At 44.2% G+C, this 19498-nt stretch overlaps 1 protein-coding gene across 1 annotated transcript in view; it reads left to right on the top strand.

Annotated features, from left to right (window-relative positions):
- The first annotated feature begins 2757 nt into the window (after window positions 1-2757).
- Window positions 2758-19498, top strand: part of LMO1 (LIM domain only 1) — a 42879-nt gene continuing 26138 nt past the window's right edge. The window contains exons 1-2 of the mRNA XM_044425910.1: window positions 2758-2770; window positions 4466-4679. Of these exons, the coding sequence (XP_044281845.1) occupies window positions 4474-4679 (206 nt within the window). The 5' untranslated portion in view covers window positions 2758-2770; window positions 4466-4473. The remainder of the gene's footprint in view (window positions 2771-4465; window positions 4680-19498) is intronic.

Raw genomic sequence — 19498 nt, 5'->3', positions numbered from 1 at the left:
CCTTTGTGTGTGTCAACAGACAGACTTCGGGGTGTGTCTCCCAACCTTGACATGTCTCCACCAGAAATTCTGGGCATACTAATGCAACCAGTAAAAACTAGATGTGCTTTATTCCGTCTCAAGCTCTGCATCAGCATTTTCCATCATTCTTGTTCTCATGCAGAGGTTCTTAGAGTTGGAAGACACCCAGTAGGCTATCTAATTGAAGACCATACTCTGTGAGAAATGGACTGTTGGTTTTATTAGGTAAACTAAAATTATTGAATATCGCAGTAAATGCAGTAATGCAAATGCAAATGGACTCCTGAGTCCTTTCCAAGCAGATTTAATTGAAAACAACTCCTATTGATTTCAGTGGAACTTTTAAACTAATTTGCTTGGGATCACGCCCAAATATGCATGGCCAAAGTCATCCATAAGCAGAATGTGGCATTACTGTGCAAGAGACAGAGGGATGGGCCCTGCTGACAGGTAGGTTCAATTCCCCCGAAAGATAACTGGGCAGCCTTGGGGAAAGCCAGATGGACTTCAGCTTAACCTTCACAGGACGGGCAGAACACTTCTGTGACAAATCACCATGGTGGACCTGGCCATGGCGATCCATGCCTTAAGCGCCTCCCAGTGGAATTACTGCCATGTGCAGTACATAGGGCTGCCCTTGGAAAATGTGCAGAAACGGCATCTCATGCTGAACGTGACAGTCAGACTCTTGGCTCCTGTGTGCATTGCACAGCTTAGAACGCCGTTCCGGAGCCATTTTCACTAGTTTCTAGTTTGCTTCCAAGCCTTGTTCAAAGTGCCAGTTCCTTCCCTATTTTATTTGTCATTGTGTGTTACCAGACTAGACTTAGCCAATTCAGATTCCTCTCTCAGAATTTACAGCAATTCCTCTGGACATATAGAGAAGTTAAGTTTGTGGGGAGATGAAGCAGGGCCTTTTCTGTAGCAGTGGTTGAATTACGCAGCTCCCCTTGATTAGCATATTCTTACTAGGAACATCCTCATCTTAGTTGCGCACTTCATTGTTCTGTCAACGCGTTAAATTATTTTAACATCATGTTACGATTTGAATGTTAAGCAAATTATTGTGGGGAGGGTTGTTTTGTTGGTTGGTTTTTTAACATTCAGAGTTTTCCTCATCATTTAAAACGTGTTTGCTGCTGCAGTTTTGTTTTAATTGTTTTAAATTTTACATTGACTTCAGACAGAGGACAACTTTATGAACATTTCAAATGAATAAATAAATAATAAAAAGCAGGTTGCTATGCAGGGCAGCTCTTGTGTAATGTCTCTTCATGTATCCATATATTTTGAACCATTGACATATTCTGAGTGGCAATATTGATTGTGTGCCTTCTTTTGAGAACCGAGTAGTATTTTTACTACCTAATATGAGTTTGGTAAGCGTTCTTTTTTTAAAGATGTCAAAAGTTTGCTGGCATTAACATGGAAAGTGGATTTTGTGACTCCGGCAGCCTCATGCTGGAGGGCTCTTTAAGTCTCAAGGGTTTTTGAATGTTGCTTGACCTGTCTCTATAGTACAAAGACCATTTTGATAACGAATGGATCAATACCTCCCTGTTTGTCTTGAAGTGTCTTAAGTGCTGTTGTTGTCCGCTTGCAGTTCTGACAAAGCAATTATTACTGTAAGAGTGGTGGGTTTTATGTGTTGAGCATTTGCTACCCTCGGGTCACCCTTGCTTTTAAGGAAAGCAGAAAATGTCACTTGCTATAGCGGCATTAACTAGAACCACTATGGTTAAGGGTCTGTTAATAATTCCATTATGTATTTTTTTCCTGTTTTGATCTAGAAACGAAGTGCTGCAACTTGGCAAGAGAGTTTCCCTTTCACTGGGACACTAGCAAACATTTCTGGAATTACTCAGTCTAGGCCAAAATTGTATATTGGACCTGCATTTGTTTTCAGCATAAAGATGCACCTCACCTCTCTGAATAACTTTGAATAACAGGCTATTGCACACACGTGCACACACACACACGCACACACACATGGTATTTAGGTAGTTTTGTATCCACAACTAGTGCAATATTCCTTGAATCCTCTTCTCACATATTTCAGAACAAATCTATGAAAGTCTGCCAAAATGATAGGCAAGACACCTTGTCTCCTGTAGCGCTGGAGCTGGAGAAACTCTGTAGAGCCTCAAAATTGAGAAGCCGAAATGAGGACTATTACTAGAAACAAGCAGTCTGCCCTGCCTATCAAAAGCTGACCAACTTATTTATAACTGGAGGACAGAAATTACATTGCAGTTATTTATGGACTCACTGGACAGGCTTTAGTGTCACTGTTTGAATGTTCACTTGTGTCCTGCATTCATAGGTGGAAAAACTTTGGGGTCACCTGAGGAAAAAAGGAGTGGGTTTTGGGATGCACGTAATGCCTCTGCAGTAGTTCTCTGATGGCCCATGAAGAGGAATATTACTTCATCAAGCTAGACTCCATCCAGAAAGCGCTTCAGCTGTTGACATCAATTGACCTTGATGGGCAACCATGCCAGGCAATTGACCAGCTCAATATTGTTAATTGGCCATAATCAAGTATAATCAAATATTATATGGAACCATGATGCCTGAAGAATTGGCTTCCCACTTCTTAGCACAACTGCCTTGACTGTTTAAAAAATGTGTTTGTTATGCTTTGCTTTATTTTCATTTGTTTCTAAAACAAAATAAAAATGGACCTATAGGCTGACCCTGTGTTCCACAATAAAACCCAAAGAACAGTGAAGGAGAGATCAATCCTATGGCCCCTTGGAGAATGTCCGAGGGATCATAGGATTGTTTGGAGCCCCATTTTCAAGGCTTCACGCACTGCTATGTCATGGGGAAATTCTGGCACCCCATATGCTTGCAGCTGCTGTGGAAGGAACTGTGCCAGCTGCTTCCTAAGACTGCAAATGAAGCTTCAGAGGAAGAGAAAGGGGATTGTTCTGGTGGGGAGGCAGGAGGGGGCAGGAATCCTAGGGCCTCTCCAGTCCTGGTCCAGCCCCCAGCAGCACGCCCTCTCTGGGCAGGCCCAGGGAAGGAAGTTTTGTAAAAGATAAAGACCTCTTCCTGCCAATGGCAGCACAATCTGGGGGATTCTGTCCTTGTTCTCATGTCTAAAGGCTTTCCCTTGCATTCTGTTTTTCTGGGATGAGCTACTGGATTGAAAAACCTTGAGTTACAAAGTTTGGACAAACCTCACCTTACACTGTGGGAAATGATACTTTTGAGTAAAATGCTACGTAACTGAGAACTCAGGATGATTGGGATTCTGAAGCCCCTGGATTGCTGGAGGGGCCGTGTGTGCAAGCACCACGCTTGCATGTCACACTGAAGGGACCAGCAATGGGGCGGAGCCTGTGGGCGCATGGCATCAGGGCCAAGCCAGCAGCCATGACCCCGCTTCTCTCCACTTGGAGACTAAATGCACAGGCTCCAGCATAAATGCATCTTGTGATGTATGGTTATTTTTTCTCTTAAAAAACAAGCAAGCAAACCTCCCTGCTCAGAGAAAAACAGCTCCCAGGCCTGCTCACACCAGTTTAAAAGAGAGGGTGGGCACTCTTCTTACGGGTACAAACGAAAGAAGCAAGATGCAAAGGCAGGAGGGTGGAAGGGAAAGGTGGAATGGGAACAAAGTGGTGAGTTGTCAAATGGCTTTCTATCCCACTGGACCCAGATGTACCCTCTGGCCCTGGTGGCCCCATTTGGCTAGCAGTGCTGCAGCTGCCCCAGCAGTCCTTGTTTCTGCTCGGAGGCTGTGGCCACCGCTTGCTGGCCTGCCTCCACAGTCCCAGGGCAGCGGACAAGAGCCTTTGCTGGCCAGAGGACCAGCCTGTCCCTGGGTTGCGTGCTTGGCACTGTCATGCCGACATTCTTCTTGCGCAGTAGGAGTGCAGCCCCGCTGTGGCCCTGGACCAGGCCAAAGTATGCTTTATGCCACCTTCTGGTGTGGGCCTTCCCAAAAGCTGCCACCTGTTTATTATTCTGAACCCTGAAGCCTGTCTAACGTGTACAAAGCCAGCTATTAGAGTACATGTCTAAGAGCTGGTTTTAAGCATGCAAAGCATTTTAAAGTATTTTTACCCACGGTAAGGCTTCTGATCAGTAAGATGGAACTGGAACGAAATTTGGGCAGGGACACAATATAGGGATCTGTCTAGTTTGCAGAGCAAAAAGGTTAATGCAAAATTTGAGGCAAAAAGCCGGGGTTTTGGGTGGGGGAGCAGAGATTTGCCATTTTCCTGCAACTCCTTATGCTGCTCTGATCAGGTTCTCTGCTCGTTTTGCACAGAAGGAACAGGCGGGGTGGGGGGGCGTGTCTGGAAGGTTAGCTTACCAGACCAAGAGCCCATCAGCTGCATCCTGTCCTTGGGATTTCTACAGAAAGACTCAGAAAATTCCTGGTTATGTTCTCACTGCTGTATTTTGTGTGTGTGTGTGTTGTCATTTGCAGGCGTGCCGATGTTATCTGTGCAACCGAAAGGGAAGCAAAAGGGCTGTGCGGGCTGCAACCGTAAGATCAAGGACAGATACCTTCTGAAGGCCTTGGATAAATACTGGCATGAGGATTGTCTAAAGTGTGCCTGCTGTGACTGTCGCCTGGGAGAGGTTGGATCAACACTTTACACAAAGGCAAATCTCATTCTCTGCCGCAGAGATTACCTGAGGTAAATGTAGGTTTGTACCGCACGTTCTGCCCAGAAGCATCTCAGTCAACTCTCAGCAATCTCTTTCTTCCTCAACTGCTATTTAAAATCTCCCTACATGTACACACACACACACACACCCAGAGAGAGAGAGAGAGAGAGGGGGGGGGGAGTTATTCGCATCCAGCCTTGTTTCTCAACACTCTCAGGAGCAAACCAGATGAAACATTAAAGGCAAGAACATGGTACATGTAAGGTGCCTGTCTTTTTGGTCTTGACTGAGCAGTTACAGGGGATCAGGGCTGTAAGAAAGAACGCTACACCCCCAACAACAGTTGCTGCCCCAAAGCTGTGATTTCCCCCCAGGAAGGAGGAACAGTTTTAGGAGATATATTTGTTGGGACCACAACGTAGAAAGGGTCCAACTCCCCCATCCCCTGAAGTGCTGTTTAAATAACCAAATGCAGGCACATCAAATGCATTTTGCCTAATTACCTCTTGTTAGGAAGTTACATATTTATGGGAATCTAAGATCAGGGAAAGCTAGCTTCTTGTGGAGATTGACTGTTGTGTGATCCCAAGGGGCAATATCCTCCATTTCTGATGTCAGTAGTCCAGCCAGAAAATTACTTAGTGGATGGGCCTGCCTTTGTAACAAGAGTGCATTTGAATGATAAAAGAGCCAGCCAGTTCCAATTGGGCAAACCATTTTGCAAATGACAGTGTATATTGGGGAACAAACAATAAGATTTGACTTGTTCAGGTTTCTCTGCAGGGTGATGAAACAGAAATGCTCTAGGTGGCACTGTTGAATTACACCAGAATATGCATGTTTGTCACGTGAACAAAGTCGAGTAAGAGAAAAGTAGAAGATTCAGGGATGCAAAATTTAAACTTACCTATCAAGGCACCGGAGGAGTCAGAATTCATCTGCATGGGTCACATGTTGCTGATCTACACAAGCTTCTCTTTGTCCTTCAAGAGCAGCCTGACATTTTGCAGGGGGATCTGGTGAGGCAAGGAAGCCTGGAATTTATGGAAGTCTCACTTCCAGATCACATGAAGTTCTAGCTGTCCTCTATTCAGCACTGCTTAGGCCTCACCTGGAGTCCTGTGTCCAGTTCTGGGCACCGCAGTTTAAAAGATGCAGACAAGCTGGAAAGGGTTCAGAGCAGGGCAACAAGGATGATCTAGGGACTGGAAACAAAGCTCTGTGAGGGGAGATAGAAAGAATTAAGTGTGTTTAGCCTGGAGAAGAGAAGGCTGCAGTAGATATGATAGCATTCTTCAAGTACTTGAAAGATTGTCATATAGAGAAAGATCAGAATCTCTTCTTGATCATCTCGAAATGCAGGAGTTTGAATAATGGGCTCAAGTTACAGGAAGCCAGGTTCCGACTGAAAATCAGGAAGAACTTCCTGACTGTGTGAGCAATTCAACAATGGAACCAATTACCTAGGGAGCTCTCCAACACCGGAGGCATTCAAGATGCCGCTGGACAGCCATTGGAGAGGACCTTGGAGTCCTGCAATGAGCAGGGTGTTGGACCTGTTGGCCTTCTTGGCCCCTTCCAACTCTATTATTCTATGATTCTATGAATGGGGGTGTTTCCAAGTCAAAGATGCAGTAACAGAAAAGAAGGAAGTAGAATGTGATAGGAGAGTTACCATAGTGAAATGAGCACACTGCAAAGGCTTGCTGGCATTTCCTAGCGGATGAAAAATGGTGCTCCCCACCTGCAGTGGTGCAATACATCCTGCTCTACCTCTTTATTCTGCCATTCCTTATGAAGGGACAAACTGCTTGTTACCCAGATAGATGTACAGGGACTCCCATGCCGGCAAACACAGAGATGGGATAGGTGTGGGGTGCAGTGATTAATCTTTTCTTTGCTCTAGTTTGCCTTCCCATGAACGTTTTCTTTTGTAGAACTCAAAATACTTGTATATAGAAAAAACAACTAAGCATATTGTTCCCAAAGTGCAATGTCTCCTTCACATGTTTGTGGATATTTCGAGTTGAATCCAGTATCCGCTGCAAGGGAGGGCTTCTTCCATCCTTGGGTGGCTTCCGATCCAACAAAGCAGTCCCAGTAGGGAGGGGCTGTAGGCACCTGCTGTGCACTGACAGTCCCAGGCTGGGAGCCCTCCGACCTGAAATTCTATAGAGCTGCTGCCAATCAGTGTTGACAATATAGGGCTAGATGGGCCACTTGCCTGTTTCCATATAAGGCAGCTACGTGTGTTTCCACAGTGTTAACAATGGAAAAGATGGCACTGGGGGCTATCATGGGGGAGGGAGTCAGCAAAGATTCCCCCCCCCCCTTTTCCACTAGTGGTAGCATTCTTTATATAATTCTGCTCAGGCAAAACTCCCCTCCTTGGAAAGCAAGTCAGATCCTACACAATAGTGTGTACTGAGCATCTTACCAGCTAAATGAGAATCAGCATTTATTGTTTGTTTGTAGGAGAGAGTCTCACCATTTTTGATGAATTAGTGGCTCCATTATCGTCTTAAAACTAGTTTTCCTTCAACAGTGGCTAGATTTGTTACATAAGTATTTCTGGAGCTGTATTTGGCACATATAAGTTCACCATCTTTAAAGAAGGTTGAATTATGCGCATTTTCTTAGCAGAAATCTTACTTACATGCAGAAGACTCAGTAGACGCCTTTCTTAACTAAAATACAATTTGTGTTTTCCTAGCAGTGTTGTAGTGAATGGCCTCCTGAAGTTCTTGATACTTATTTGCATCAATATTAAGGAAATCAATGGGACTGGGTTGGTTGCCAGAGCTTCTGAAAACCTGCCCACTTAATTGGAATATCTATATATGGATTGAATAGATGCCAGTGGCAAGGATCAGTGCCACCTGCTTGATTGATTGGCAGAATTTCTGTGCCACTTGATCAGAGTAATCTACGGAGTCACAATACATAAACATCAAGATGAAAAAAGGATACTGCAACAGAATAATGACTCTTAAAATGCAAGCCATTTTCGGAGATGAGTTCAGTGATAACACACTGCTGTATGATTTTCCGGTCTGTTCTTAAGATGAGTGAGTTAAATGGACAATAATGCAAATAACATAAACATGCAAATAATAAGCAACAAGCAGCACTATAGGAATATTCCTACTGGGCTGGAGGCAGGTTTATGCTGGATTCCTAGCACTGGTGGAAGCAGACTTGCCGGCCCCTCTCGTTTTTACAGCAGCCTCCTGAAAATGCTAGCCAGAGCCAGAAGACCTGCTGGATGGGGTCAGCAATGGTGGGGAGATGATTGAACAGAAGAACCTTCCATGATGGAAGGCCACTTCCCCTCACAGAAGACAGGACATATTGGCACGAAGCATACTGAGGGCATTGATAGTTTGAAAGGCTTTGCATTGCTTCTGGCTGCAATGCAGATAAGTCGGATAATAATGCGGCTAATTTAGATGTAACGCCTGGCACTACTTCTCCTTTCCAAAACAGCGGTCATGTGAAACAAGCCTATAATGTGGTTGGATAAGCAGTTGCCAGGAATGTTTTGGAGACCGTGACTCTTACTCAGTGTAGTGGCTTTTGTTAGGTAGGCTTGAATGCACTTGTAAGCTCTCTTACGAAGGATTTGCCGGCTTCAGAAATTTGTTAAATATGATGATGCGTAAATGTAGGAAAGCAGTTCTGGATTAAGGAGAGTTAACGGGAAATAAAAAAATCCAAATGCCTATTAGGAAATGTTCCCGAGTTACCAGCAGCTGCGACACACAGGCCTGTGTTGCTCTGGCTAAAGAGACATTCAGTGAAGGACAAGTTGAAGGTGGTTGCTGCCCAGCAGGAGCAGGAATCTGGCAGACAGCAGCAAGGCGCTGGGAGAGAGTGGGCCTCATGTCCCACCCTGTGCTCCCCAAAACTAGGCTGCTGCCCTCCTGTGTGGTTGAGGAAACCATTGCACCCCCAGCGTTAAAGAAACATTCAGCCACCTGTCTGGCTGGATTTTGTAGATGGAATAGAAGAGGGGTCCGGCTCGTTCTTTGCCTCAGGCAGCAAAACATCTCAGGCTAACACTGCTGCCCAGCCTGGACCCCCTCGCTATTCCAAGTGCGTGAACTAACACAGAACTAACACACTCCCTTAGCAGATCAGTATACTAGCGCTAGGAGGATGCAGGACCTCTCTGGATGTACTTGTAGATGGAATACAAGCTGTGGGCTAGTAGCTGTTACCTCAGCACAGGGTTGAAGTGAGGAAGCAAGGTTGCAGCTCTGGATCAAGCTGTGGATCCAGGCTCCAGCTCTGGATCAAGAATGCAAATGGTTCCTCTGCATCCATGCTGGGATAGGATGTGTTGGATCCTCTGCTCAGCCATCAGGATGGGCTAGGCTGGTAATATTCTTGTTTGTTTCCAGAGAAAATCATTATAACTATTTTGGGAAGAGCGCTGACGTATTATTAAAAAAAGGAAACCTTTTTTTTCCTTGTTTTAAATCAAATCTCAAATAGGTCCCTAAACCACACCTTGCATATTATGGAAATTTAGAGCTGTATGGATTTACAATGCCTTTATGCATGTTTTCATTTCTATGCTGCCTACTACCGTAGTCTCTTTTCTGGCACTCCAACTTGGGAAAGACCATCTGTCCAATAGCATCTTTTCATTAGCCAAGCACACCTGATTTCAGCTCGCTGCTTGGCCTCCTGGGCACATTCCTTCAAGCTTGTTCCACTCATGGCTGATGCTGCTAAACCCTCTTATGAGCCTCTATTGCAAGGCTCAGGGTGGCCATCTCCATCGCCACCATTCCTTGAGCCCCACATTGTATCTCTATTATTCATTATATTGCTCTCTGACCTTTTCCCTCTCAAGGAATTCAATGCAGCTTATATAACTCTCCCTTTCCTCTCAATCTTATCCTCACAACAACAACCTTGTGAGGCCGAGTCTGTGACTGGCCCAGTCACCAAGTTAGCGCCATGGCTGAGTGGGGACTAGAACCCAGATCTTCCGAGTCCTCGTCCTGCACTCTTAACTACTACACCACACTGGCTCTTTTCAGCCATCTAGATTTGGAATAGGCAGTGGGGAAGGAAGGGGGCTGGGGCACCCGTTGCAACCAGTGCACTCTCATGGCCCCACCTCCTCTCCTCCCCATCCCTGGCATGCCCCTCTTTCCTCCTCCCCGGCCCAGTTGCAGTGTCGGGGGACAGCTGGCACAGTTCTTCCCATGGCAAAAGAGTCAGTGGGATGAAAGGCATTGAAAGCGGCTTGCGCATCCTCTTTTGGGGTTTTCTGTGTCGGGTGAGACACAGACATCTCTCTTTAGTGAGATGTGTGAACTCTGCACATAGCTGGAACATGCACGGTTTCTCTCCCTCCATTTGTGCGTAATTTGGAAAGCTCTTCTTGGATATCCAGTGGAATTGTGGTTCCATGTGATCATTTGCTGTGGCCCCACAATCCAGCAAAAGCTTGTCACAGTGGAGTCTCACTGAAATTGTGGGATTTAAGACCTGACTGTTTTAATTGGGGTTTTATTATTAGCTAAATTTTAGGATGTTGTGTTTTAGTTTTTTTCCCCTTACATTTTGTATTGTTAAACTGTCCTGAGACTTTGCTAATGGGACGGTCTACAAAAGTTTTAAATAAATAAATACATAAATAAATGGGTCTTCAGTTAATCACAGCCCAGTCTCTTCCCAGTAGTCATGAGTAGCTTTTCTATGATTCTGCCCAGTACCTTTTTGAATGCTATGAATAATTATTTGAACAATCCGATGGGTTCTCACAGGTGTTACTGAAAATAAATGTCCCATACCTACCACTTAAACTTAGGTTTATACAAACATCAGTTTTATTATTTTTTCCCCCAGATAAATGTTTTTGAAATGCTCCCAGGCGATGCATGTGAATAATCACCGTGAGCTATGTCAGCATTGCTGTTCAGGCACTTTGATGTGATTTCAGCAGGCATGAGGTTCCTTTCCCACCTCTCCTAGGCTACTTCGGTTTCATTCATTTTGACTGTGTTACTTTTGCATGGTGTGTGTAGTTTGTTGCAGCGGGGGAAAGTCAAGCACAACAGAGAAGCACATTTCCATATATTGATGATACCTTTAATGGTTGACCGTCACATTATTGGAATACCATATGCCTAGCAGAGCTTGTTTCCTTCAGTATGCAAATAGAAGGACATCATAGGAAATTAAAGGTTGCTTTCTTAAGGTTGACAGTTAAATCTTAGCAGGCAAATAGGCACATTGATAAGCAGTTTCACCACTGATGTTGAGAAATGGGGAAGGAAGTAAACAACTCGAAAGCACGGGGCTGCACAACTCTTAATTTCATGAACATTTGTCATGCATCAAGGTCTACTCATTAATAATTGTAATGCCATCAAGGTCTACTCATTAATAATTGTCGTCGTCGTCATCATCATCATTGTGGCCCTTGATATGACTGTTCAGCAAACAAACAAACAAAAAGGATCTGATGTGACAGCTGTTGTTCTTAATGAAGATACGCATCATATTCTGCATCAGTGATGATAATTGAGCAAAAGTAAAAGATGCATCAAGAACAGCAGAGCTAACAGTGATGGATGATGGCACTTGCAGTACAACAATATCTGGAAGGCCACACGATCCTTACTCCTGATGAGGAAGAAAGCAAGTTAGGAAATGAAACAAAGATAAAACGGGGTCGGGGAACACCTATGGCAAGGGAAAGTGCGGTTCCTGGTCAGTAAAGCACAGGGTCTTCAACAGTGGGTCTGACACTGTTCTTTAATGGCAGAGCAGGAGAAGAATCCCATATGGAGTCCCCATCTCTGAGGAAGCCCTGGTCTCGTCATCCCACCACCCATCCAGATGGAGCTGAGGAAGGAAGCTTCCTGGCCTCTTTCTGGCAGGGCGTTGTCAAATGGCTTTCCAGTATCCTATTATTAAGTTCATCATCTTTCCCAATATCTTTTAACGCATCGACATGCCTTCAGTCACCCCTTAGACCACCAACAGTCAATGCAGTGAAGTGACCTGCATTTCAGTTAACTGGGATGGGTTGGCTCCCTGGCTCTTACGTCCTGAGAAGAGCAACCCTAACCATCGCCACGTGTCCTGACGAAAACAACGTTTTCCGGCTCACAAGTCGTGGTCCTAGCCTTGTTCTGGCTAAATAGCAACATTCTGTCTTTAATGCACTCCATAGTGGCACTGTGCGGTGTCCTGTTTCTTAGGCTGGCCTTGGAAGCATTTCTGCAGACATTCTATTTCAATTTGTAAAGTGCTTTGCGATCCCTGCGGATGAAAGGTGTTTACAGTAGCTGCACTGTCTACTTTGATTACTCTCTGTGCAAAGTCAGACATTGATTCTTGAAGTATACCACTTCCATCTAGAAAGTTGCATGCCCAGTAATAATGAGTTTTCATTGGGCTACCATTTCTAAATAAGCACATTGGAGCAAAAATTAAATAGTCACAAACCACTACAGAGTTTTCACTGTTCTACACGCAGGCTCTGCAAAGTCAGGTGTGTGCACCAAAGCTATTTATTTATTTAATTTCTATACTGCCCATTAACTGAAAACTTGAGTTAGTATGTCAGGGTGATTAATACAAGTGACTCTAACTTCTGAGCTCAGGAAAAAACTTAGTAAAGCTGAGAGGCTTTTTCAGGCAGATAATGTTTTTCCCCAGACAAATAAATATAGTGTTTATGACCTTTGGCTGCAAATATTAATGAGCAGGAATAAAGAATTGCTAAATCGAAATGGAGAGAATCAATCTGTTGAAAGCATGCACACACATTAATTTGGTTGGAAATGTTGCTAAAATAAGGGCCCAAGACAAGCCCACCACCGGGTCGCTTCCCATGATTTCTTCAGGCACATATGTTATAAGTGTAACTTGAAAATGCAAAGCATGAATGCAGCAAGTCCCCACGGCTGCAGTACTCAGTATATTACTCAGTGGGAAATTTTCTGCCCTTAATTTCCTTAAGAGAGTTTAACCGTGTTCACTTGTCACTCGTGGCAAAGCTCCCATCGCGTGAAGCACGCGCGGGCCATGCCCCTAGCTCGGCCCCAGTACTTATGCCCAGCCCCACCTTTCAGTCTAGACCCCCTGAGCATGGCAGTCCCACAGGAGCTCCACCTCCTGCACAGGTGTCCCTCTGTAGGCAACCACATTCAACACACACAACGCAGGGCTTGCCCAGGGATGTAAAACTGGAGTCAGGGTTAGGGATGAGGCCCCAGTCCTGCTCTGAACTGCCACAGCCTGACATGCGAGCCATGCGTCAAGAGGGCTAAGGAGTCTTGTAATGTTGGCATTGCCCCCCGCACCTAAACCTCCATGTGTCCCATGCCCACCCAGCACATCCTGTTTCCTTTCCCCCTTGCCATGCTTCCATCGCCAGACTCCTGTATGCCCTTTAGCCTGTGACAGTTGAGCTTGACCGCCAACAAATAGTGACCTGTGACGTCCCACATCGATCATTCCGCTCCCATAATACCTCTTTGCCTTCTCGTTTACCTGTCCCAGCCTCTGTCCCCTTGTACTTCTCAGGATCGGCCCCTTCTGCTCTGAAGGTGCTGCCTTCACCCGTAAGTTGATTTAGGTCCCAGGATACTTTCTGTTTTTACTATCACTGCTTTCTTAAAGTCGTTCATTACATGCATTAGTCTTCCCCAGCGTGTGTGCTGGGTCAGATATCTGTGATTGGACATGCCAGGGGATAGGTGTGGATCACCAACAGATGTGTAGTCCTCCAGATGTGTTGGGCTATCACTTTCATCACCCACACGAAGTACTGTGGCTGACTGGAGGTGATGGGAGTTGTAGTCTAGCCTACCTGGAGTGTGACAGATTGGGTAAGACCGACTTCCATCAGTAACAAGACAGTAGTAGAAATAAAGGAGAACGATTATGGCTAAAAGTAGAACAAAAATGTAAAGTACAGAGTTATACTTTAAGTGCTACGTGGCACACATTCAAAACTCATATTTTGTATTTAGAGCTGATCGTAAAAGAGAAAATTGAATAGAAGAGAGGATCCAGCGTGTGAGGGCGATAACAAGAACTGTATGCAGAGAGCAGGATAAAAACAAAGCCGCAGCTCAAGAAGGTTTGGGGTGGCAACAGGAGGGATCCATTGCTGCTGGCAGGCAGAAAGGAGTACAGGGCTACAGTGTCCTGGGCTGTTTTCTCAGGAATTCCCAGGAAACTGCAAGGGTGGAAGCAAGGCAGTCGTTCATAAGGCTGATCCCATGTCCTTGCATGCCAGCACACACACACACACAGACACATACACACAAAATTCAGAGTCTTCGCTCATTAGGGCCCCAAGAACTCCACAGATGACTTTGAAGGACTCCCATTCCACAAAGTGTAACCTGTGTAACCTATCTCAGTGCCAAAGTGCCACAGGAGGAAGGGGCGATGCCCTAGCTAGTCTAATTCCAGTCCCAGATGGGAAGCCCACCCATTCAAACAGGCCTGGCTAGAGGTCATTCAACAAAATGCATTTCCCATTAAAAGAGAGATGGGCACTGCCTTCTCTGCAGTTTCCAGCACATATGGAATCTCCAGCTTGACCATCAATGGACAGATTGTTGATGACTGGATTCTGGGACCTATTAAACTGATACAGTTTATAATAATGATCTCATTATTTTTATTTAAAGCCAGGCATGGCAGTATGGTGTGTGAGAGAGCTAGACATTTACTCACATATATTTTGGGTCTGTAAATCCTGTTTCAGCACTGCTTTCTACTCCTCCAGGCTTAATGGCGATTTGTGCCTCTTACCAGCTGTTCCCTCTTCCTCCTGTGTAGAAGGAGCTCTGGAACTAGTAGTTCTTCAGAGAACACGCCACACTGAGAAACGCAATCCTCTCTGTCTCTCAAAACCTCTAGTTTTTGCTTTACAAACATATTGATTGGGTTCACACAACATGGCAATCTATCATGGCTAAATAGGCGATATGGTTTGTCATATCAACCAAACCCAGTCAACCTCCTGCATGGTGTCTTGCTTTTGAGCAACAAAATGACCTTACAACCTTGATTGTAATAAGCACTGTGTTGTCTGAGCTCAGGAGACTAGTGCAAAACCCCTTTGCTGCTCTTGGTGACCTCAGCCCTGCCACTGCCAGTGACAGCCAGTGGCCCTTTGCAATGACTGTCACTGGATCACTACAAAATTGGATGGCAGGAATGATATCGTAATGTTAAAAGAATCAGTCTTTCAGAGGTGCACACTTGTGGCCATCCAAAATATGTGTTCTTACCTGACTAATGTATGATGTATAAAGGGCAGGGTATAAATATTTTAAATAAATAAATAATCTCCCCTGCTAAGTGTCTGCTGTCAAAGTTCATTGGGCAACATCCACAAACATGGACAAAGGTGCCATTGACAGGTGCCAATTGGCAAGCTTAAAGTTGAAAAGCAAAGTAGTGAAATATGACCACATGTTTACCGGTCACCCCAAAATGTTCAGATATGCCAAACAGGTTAGAAGAAAAAAATACTTTTTTTTTTTTTGGACAGCTGTCAAAAGATAATGCTCATGAAAGGGAGATGGCATGTAGATCTCCACTTCGTGGAGTGCCCAGAGGTTCAGGGAAGTGTATAAAAGGTGGGAGAAGCTGCAAAGCATCAGGACAATTGTTAAAAATTACTGGATCCCATTGATAAGGGGGAAATACTCACCGACCCATTTATTTATTTATTTATTTATTTATTTATCGATTTATACCCTGCCTTTTTCCTACAAAGGGCTCAAGGCAGCTTGCATCACTCTCCATCTTATCCCCACAACAACAACCCTGTGAGGTAGGTTGGGCTGAGAGTCTGTGACTGGCCCAAAGTCACCCAGTTGGCGCCATGGCTGAGCGGGGACCAGAACCCAGATCGTCTGAGTCCCAGTCCCATGCTCTTAACCACTACACCACACTGGCTCTCTCTTTTGTCCTTTCAGGACGAAAACCAATTTGTCAATTTGCTTTTCAATTGACAGCTTACCAATTAACGGCTGTGAAATGTGTATAAATTAAACTATATGCAGTTTCATTTTGTCAATGTCTGTGGATGTTTCCCATTATATTTTGACATCAGTCACTTACCAGGACATTGGCTAGGCAAGAATCCATATTTCAGAGAACTATAGTAGTGTGCCAGTGAACCCGTGAAAGGGTGAGGTTTTTTTTAAAATGCAGATTTTTTCCCACCTCCCCACAAAAATGAGGGGTAGCAAGCTACTGAGACTTACTCCAAAATGCTGCTTGGGCATCAGTGGAGCAGCTATCACAGGAGGTAGTTTGGGACTTCTTGAAAAACAACCACAACAGCAACCCAAAATGGGGTCATTATCAGAGCAGGATCCTCCCAAAAGTTGGTATCTTAACTGAGGGAGTTGACAAAAAGACATCCTACGGTCTTAAAGGCAGAAATAGATTGCACTTGGTTTGTTAGCTGACTTTTTTATTATTTCCTAAAGCCTTGTGATTAAGTGAAAAGCTTGCGTGGACTAAATCTTTCAGTCGTTTGATGTTCAAACCTGCCCCTGGCACTCTCAGACTTGCTGTTTTGCTACTGATAATTTTTAAACTCTCCAAAGAGACCTCTGCTCTGTTCACGTGTGTTTGCAGAGCATCAGTGAAGCTCAAGTTGTGTGTTAATGTTGGTTGGAGCCATGGTATCCTAGGTGTCTAGAATCTTGCCCTTTGTAATAGGACTGTGGCCAGACAATCAAATTCCATAGCTAAAACAACACATTCAGGTTGTGTACAAAAACATGAATCTCTTTCAGAAAAATATACAGTCTATCCAAAAGAGACAGACTAGGATTCTGGAAAATTCTGGAGTACATGGAAAATACACACCCAGAAAAAAAAAATCCTTCCACCCTCCATGACTGGAAGCTGTGTTGAAAACACCACTGAACTGAATCCTCCTTTTTTACTTCCTCTTTTACTGCTTCGGGTGTCAAGGGAGATACAAAGTTCTGGCTCGTGCACTTCTGGCAGCATTAACCATTGTGATGTGATGCTGTTGTCGTGTGTCTTTGAGGCTGCCTCTCCATCTTCCTCTGCCTCACACTCTTTGGCCTTCTCCTCTTTTTGTGTATGCCTTGAACAGTATGGACTCCCAAGAACATGAGCAAACGGCTTTATTTGCTGTCTCTGTATATTGTTAAGGACTGGTTCTGTTCCAAGTCTTTCCCTTATTTCATTCCTGATTTTATCCATTATAGTCACTCCAGCCACTTTCCTCAAACATCTCATTTCTGTGTTGACTAATTTTCATTTATGTTTTGGTGTAAGTGTCCATGTTTGACACTAGTAGAATAGGGTGGGGATGAATACACTTTGGATGAGGCGCTTCTTTCTGCTGATCAGTACTGCCTTATGCTGTAGGAGAAGAACTAGCTGTCCCAATACTTGGTTTGCCTTCCTGCATCCTATGTTGCCCTGAAGTGTTTGGGCATTGTCTGAATTGAGTAATTTCTTTTATTCTGCTCTTTGCTAACCTAGCCATCTCTTCAAAAAAGAAAGACTTTTGCATGATCCTGTCATGTTCCTGGTCCCCCCTCTGCTATGAGTGAGAAGGTTTGGGCTATGTGGGGAAAGTTCAGGCTGTGTATCCACCCTGTGCCACTATTGTCCTGTCGGGATAATTCTGCCTTGGCTTTATGTAGCATGTCTTGCATTATCTTGGGAGTGCCAAAAGCAGCTGCATTGGTCCTCTTCCCACACAGCTGGCGTAAGAAGAGGGCCAACGGAAAAGAATAAAGTCTCTGAAATTATTCCTCATAACTATTCTGGCCTTAAATTCTGACATGACCAGGAAAACAGATGGCTTAAAACCTGAACATACTAGAATGACTCCTTGAGTGGATTTCTTGTACAAAAGCAGGGCCATTATTTGAAGCAGACCTCATGACAGAAAACTATCAAAGAAGCTGTTTTGGCTTCAATGATTTCTGCTCTAGAAATCAGTCTGGGCCTGCAGATCCAGAAAACCCTTCACTCTAGCAAGCACTATCAGTGTTGCACAGTTGGCTTCTGCTGGTGCAACACAAATAACGCCAGTGACCGGACACATTGGATCTTTCCCTCAGTGTTTAGCAAGGATGGATAGATTGGGCTCAATTTAGCCTGTGCCAATTTTCACATGACTGATAGTCAGTCCATTCTGTCCTAGGCTTGGCATTTAATGTGGGTTTGCCATGTCAGATAGTTGAGCTACCTCTTGAACAAAAAAGTTGCTGGGAAAAAAGAATAGCAGGGCACTATCCTTCTGAAGTCTACTTGCTTTCTGCTATTGAACACAACCAAAAAGATGGCCTATATTTTGGAGAAGACAGGTAAGATATTTACTGTATTTATGCCGAGGAGCGACTATGAAAAGGTAGCACCTGTATCTAACTCCAGCTGGCTGAGTGTCTCTTCATTGGAGTGGAAAAGTGTAAAAAATGTGGAAATAGGTCACCTTTCATCAAATAAAACAAGCAACATGGTACAAGGCACTTCACTTTCATGATGCTCCATTTCACTGGTTGCCATCCTGTTAAATAAGAATGCAAATATTTGCCCAAACAGCCTAAGGAATGCCTAGATCCTTTGGATTAGCAGAGCTTCATAAAAGCTGTTGCACTGTTTTCATAGAGCTACGCTGATACAGAGTTACACTGACACTCATGAAGAACACACCATGAATTCTGATCAACTGGAGCGTGAAATGCCCAGGTCCAGCTAATGGAACCTTGATTAAATGCCGGAATCAGTAACTGACTGACTAGTGTTCCATCCAAGCTTCCATGTCCCATAATCTTCACTGGGATTTCCATTAATGGGATTTGGTGGCATGTTGGGTATTACAGTGTGGCACCACTAGCGGGTGCCAGGCTGGGGTGCAGTAGTTTAAAAGTAAGAAGATTGTCTAGTAAGTACGAAACTTTCCTTATACCCTTTTTCCTAAGGAATGTTTTCTTCCACAGAATTCAGTACTTGGCACTGTTAGGTGGAAACAATCTAGGACATCTAATGATGAAATACCTAACATAAATGTACAATTACTCCTTGGTAATACCTCTCACACAAATGTGTCAAAATGAAGCCCATTTTGAAATAGCTATTAATATCTGAGAGTAAAAAGCAAAATACCTGGGATATTTATGGACATTCAAGGATGAACAAAATAAATGTTTTGTTCAGAATTTCAGATGAAATTATGACAGAGATGTGAAATGAACTATTTGGCTGTAGGGTGGTGAAGTCTGTTGAACCTATGGCCACAGGTTTTCTTAAACCTGGGGAATGAATGGACCTCCAGAAGTGAGCCATTAATGTGATTGGTATTATTAAATTGCATTTATATCCTGCCTTTTTTCCCCTTGTGAGGAACACAGTGCAGCTAGCACAGAGCAATTTTATCCTCACAAGAAGAACCTTGTAAGGTAGTGATTGACTGGTCCTAAGTCCCCCAGTGAGCGTCACGGCTGAGTGGGGACTGGGACTTGGATCTCCCAGGTCCCCAGTTCACCTCTCTAACCACCATACCGACTCTGTGACGTCCTGTCCTTATCCAGATGCAATCAGGTACAGTATGGAAAAAGAAGGAGTTTGTAACTAACTGTAAACTGAATTCATTTGGATTAAACCCAAATGATTGCAAGTATCGAAAAAGTCCTCTTTACTGTGTGTGGACCAGTATCTTGTTTTATTGGGATGTTATCACAGGTGCGATTTTGTTGCTGTTCATTTACTGAGACTGTTCTATTACAGAATGATTTTCTATATGATTATTGTATACTGTTACAAGTACCACTATTTATAGTGCTGTAACCCAGTG

The sequence above is a fragment of the Varanus komodoensis genome, unplaced genomic scaffold (genome assembly GCF_004798865.1).
Source record: "Varanus komodoensis strain SLA01 unplaced genomic scaffold, ASM479886v1 scaffold16, whole genome shotgun sequence".
Taxonomy (NCBI): domain Eukaryota; kingdom Metazoa; phylum Chordata; class Lepidosauria; order Squamata; family Varanidae; genus Varanus; species Varanus komodoensis.
The sequence above is the reverse complement of the archived record's forward strand: the minus strand, read 5'-3'. Positions and strand labels throughout refer to the sequence as shown.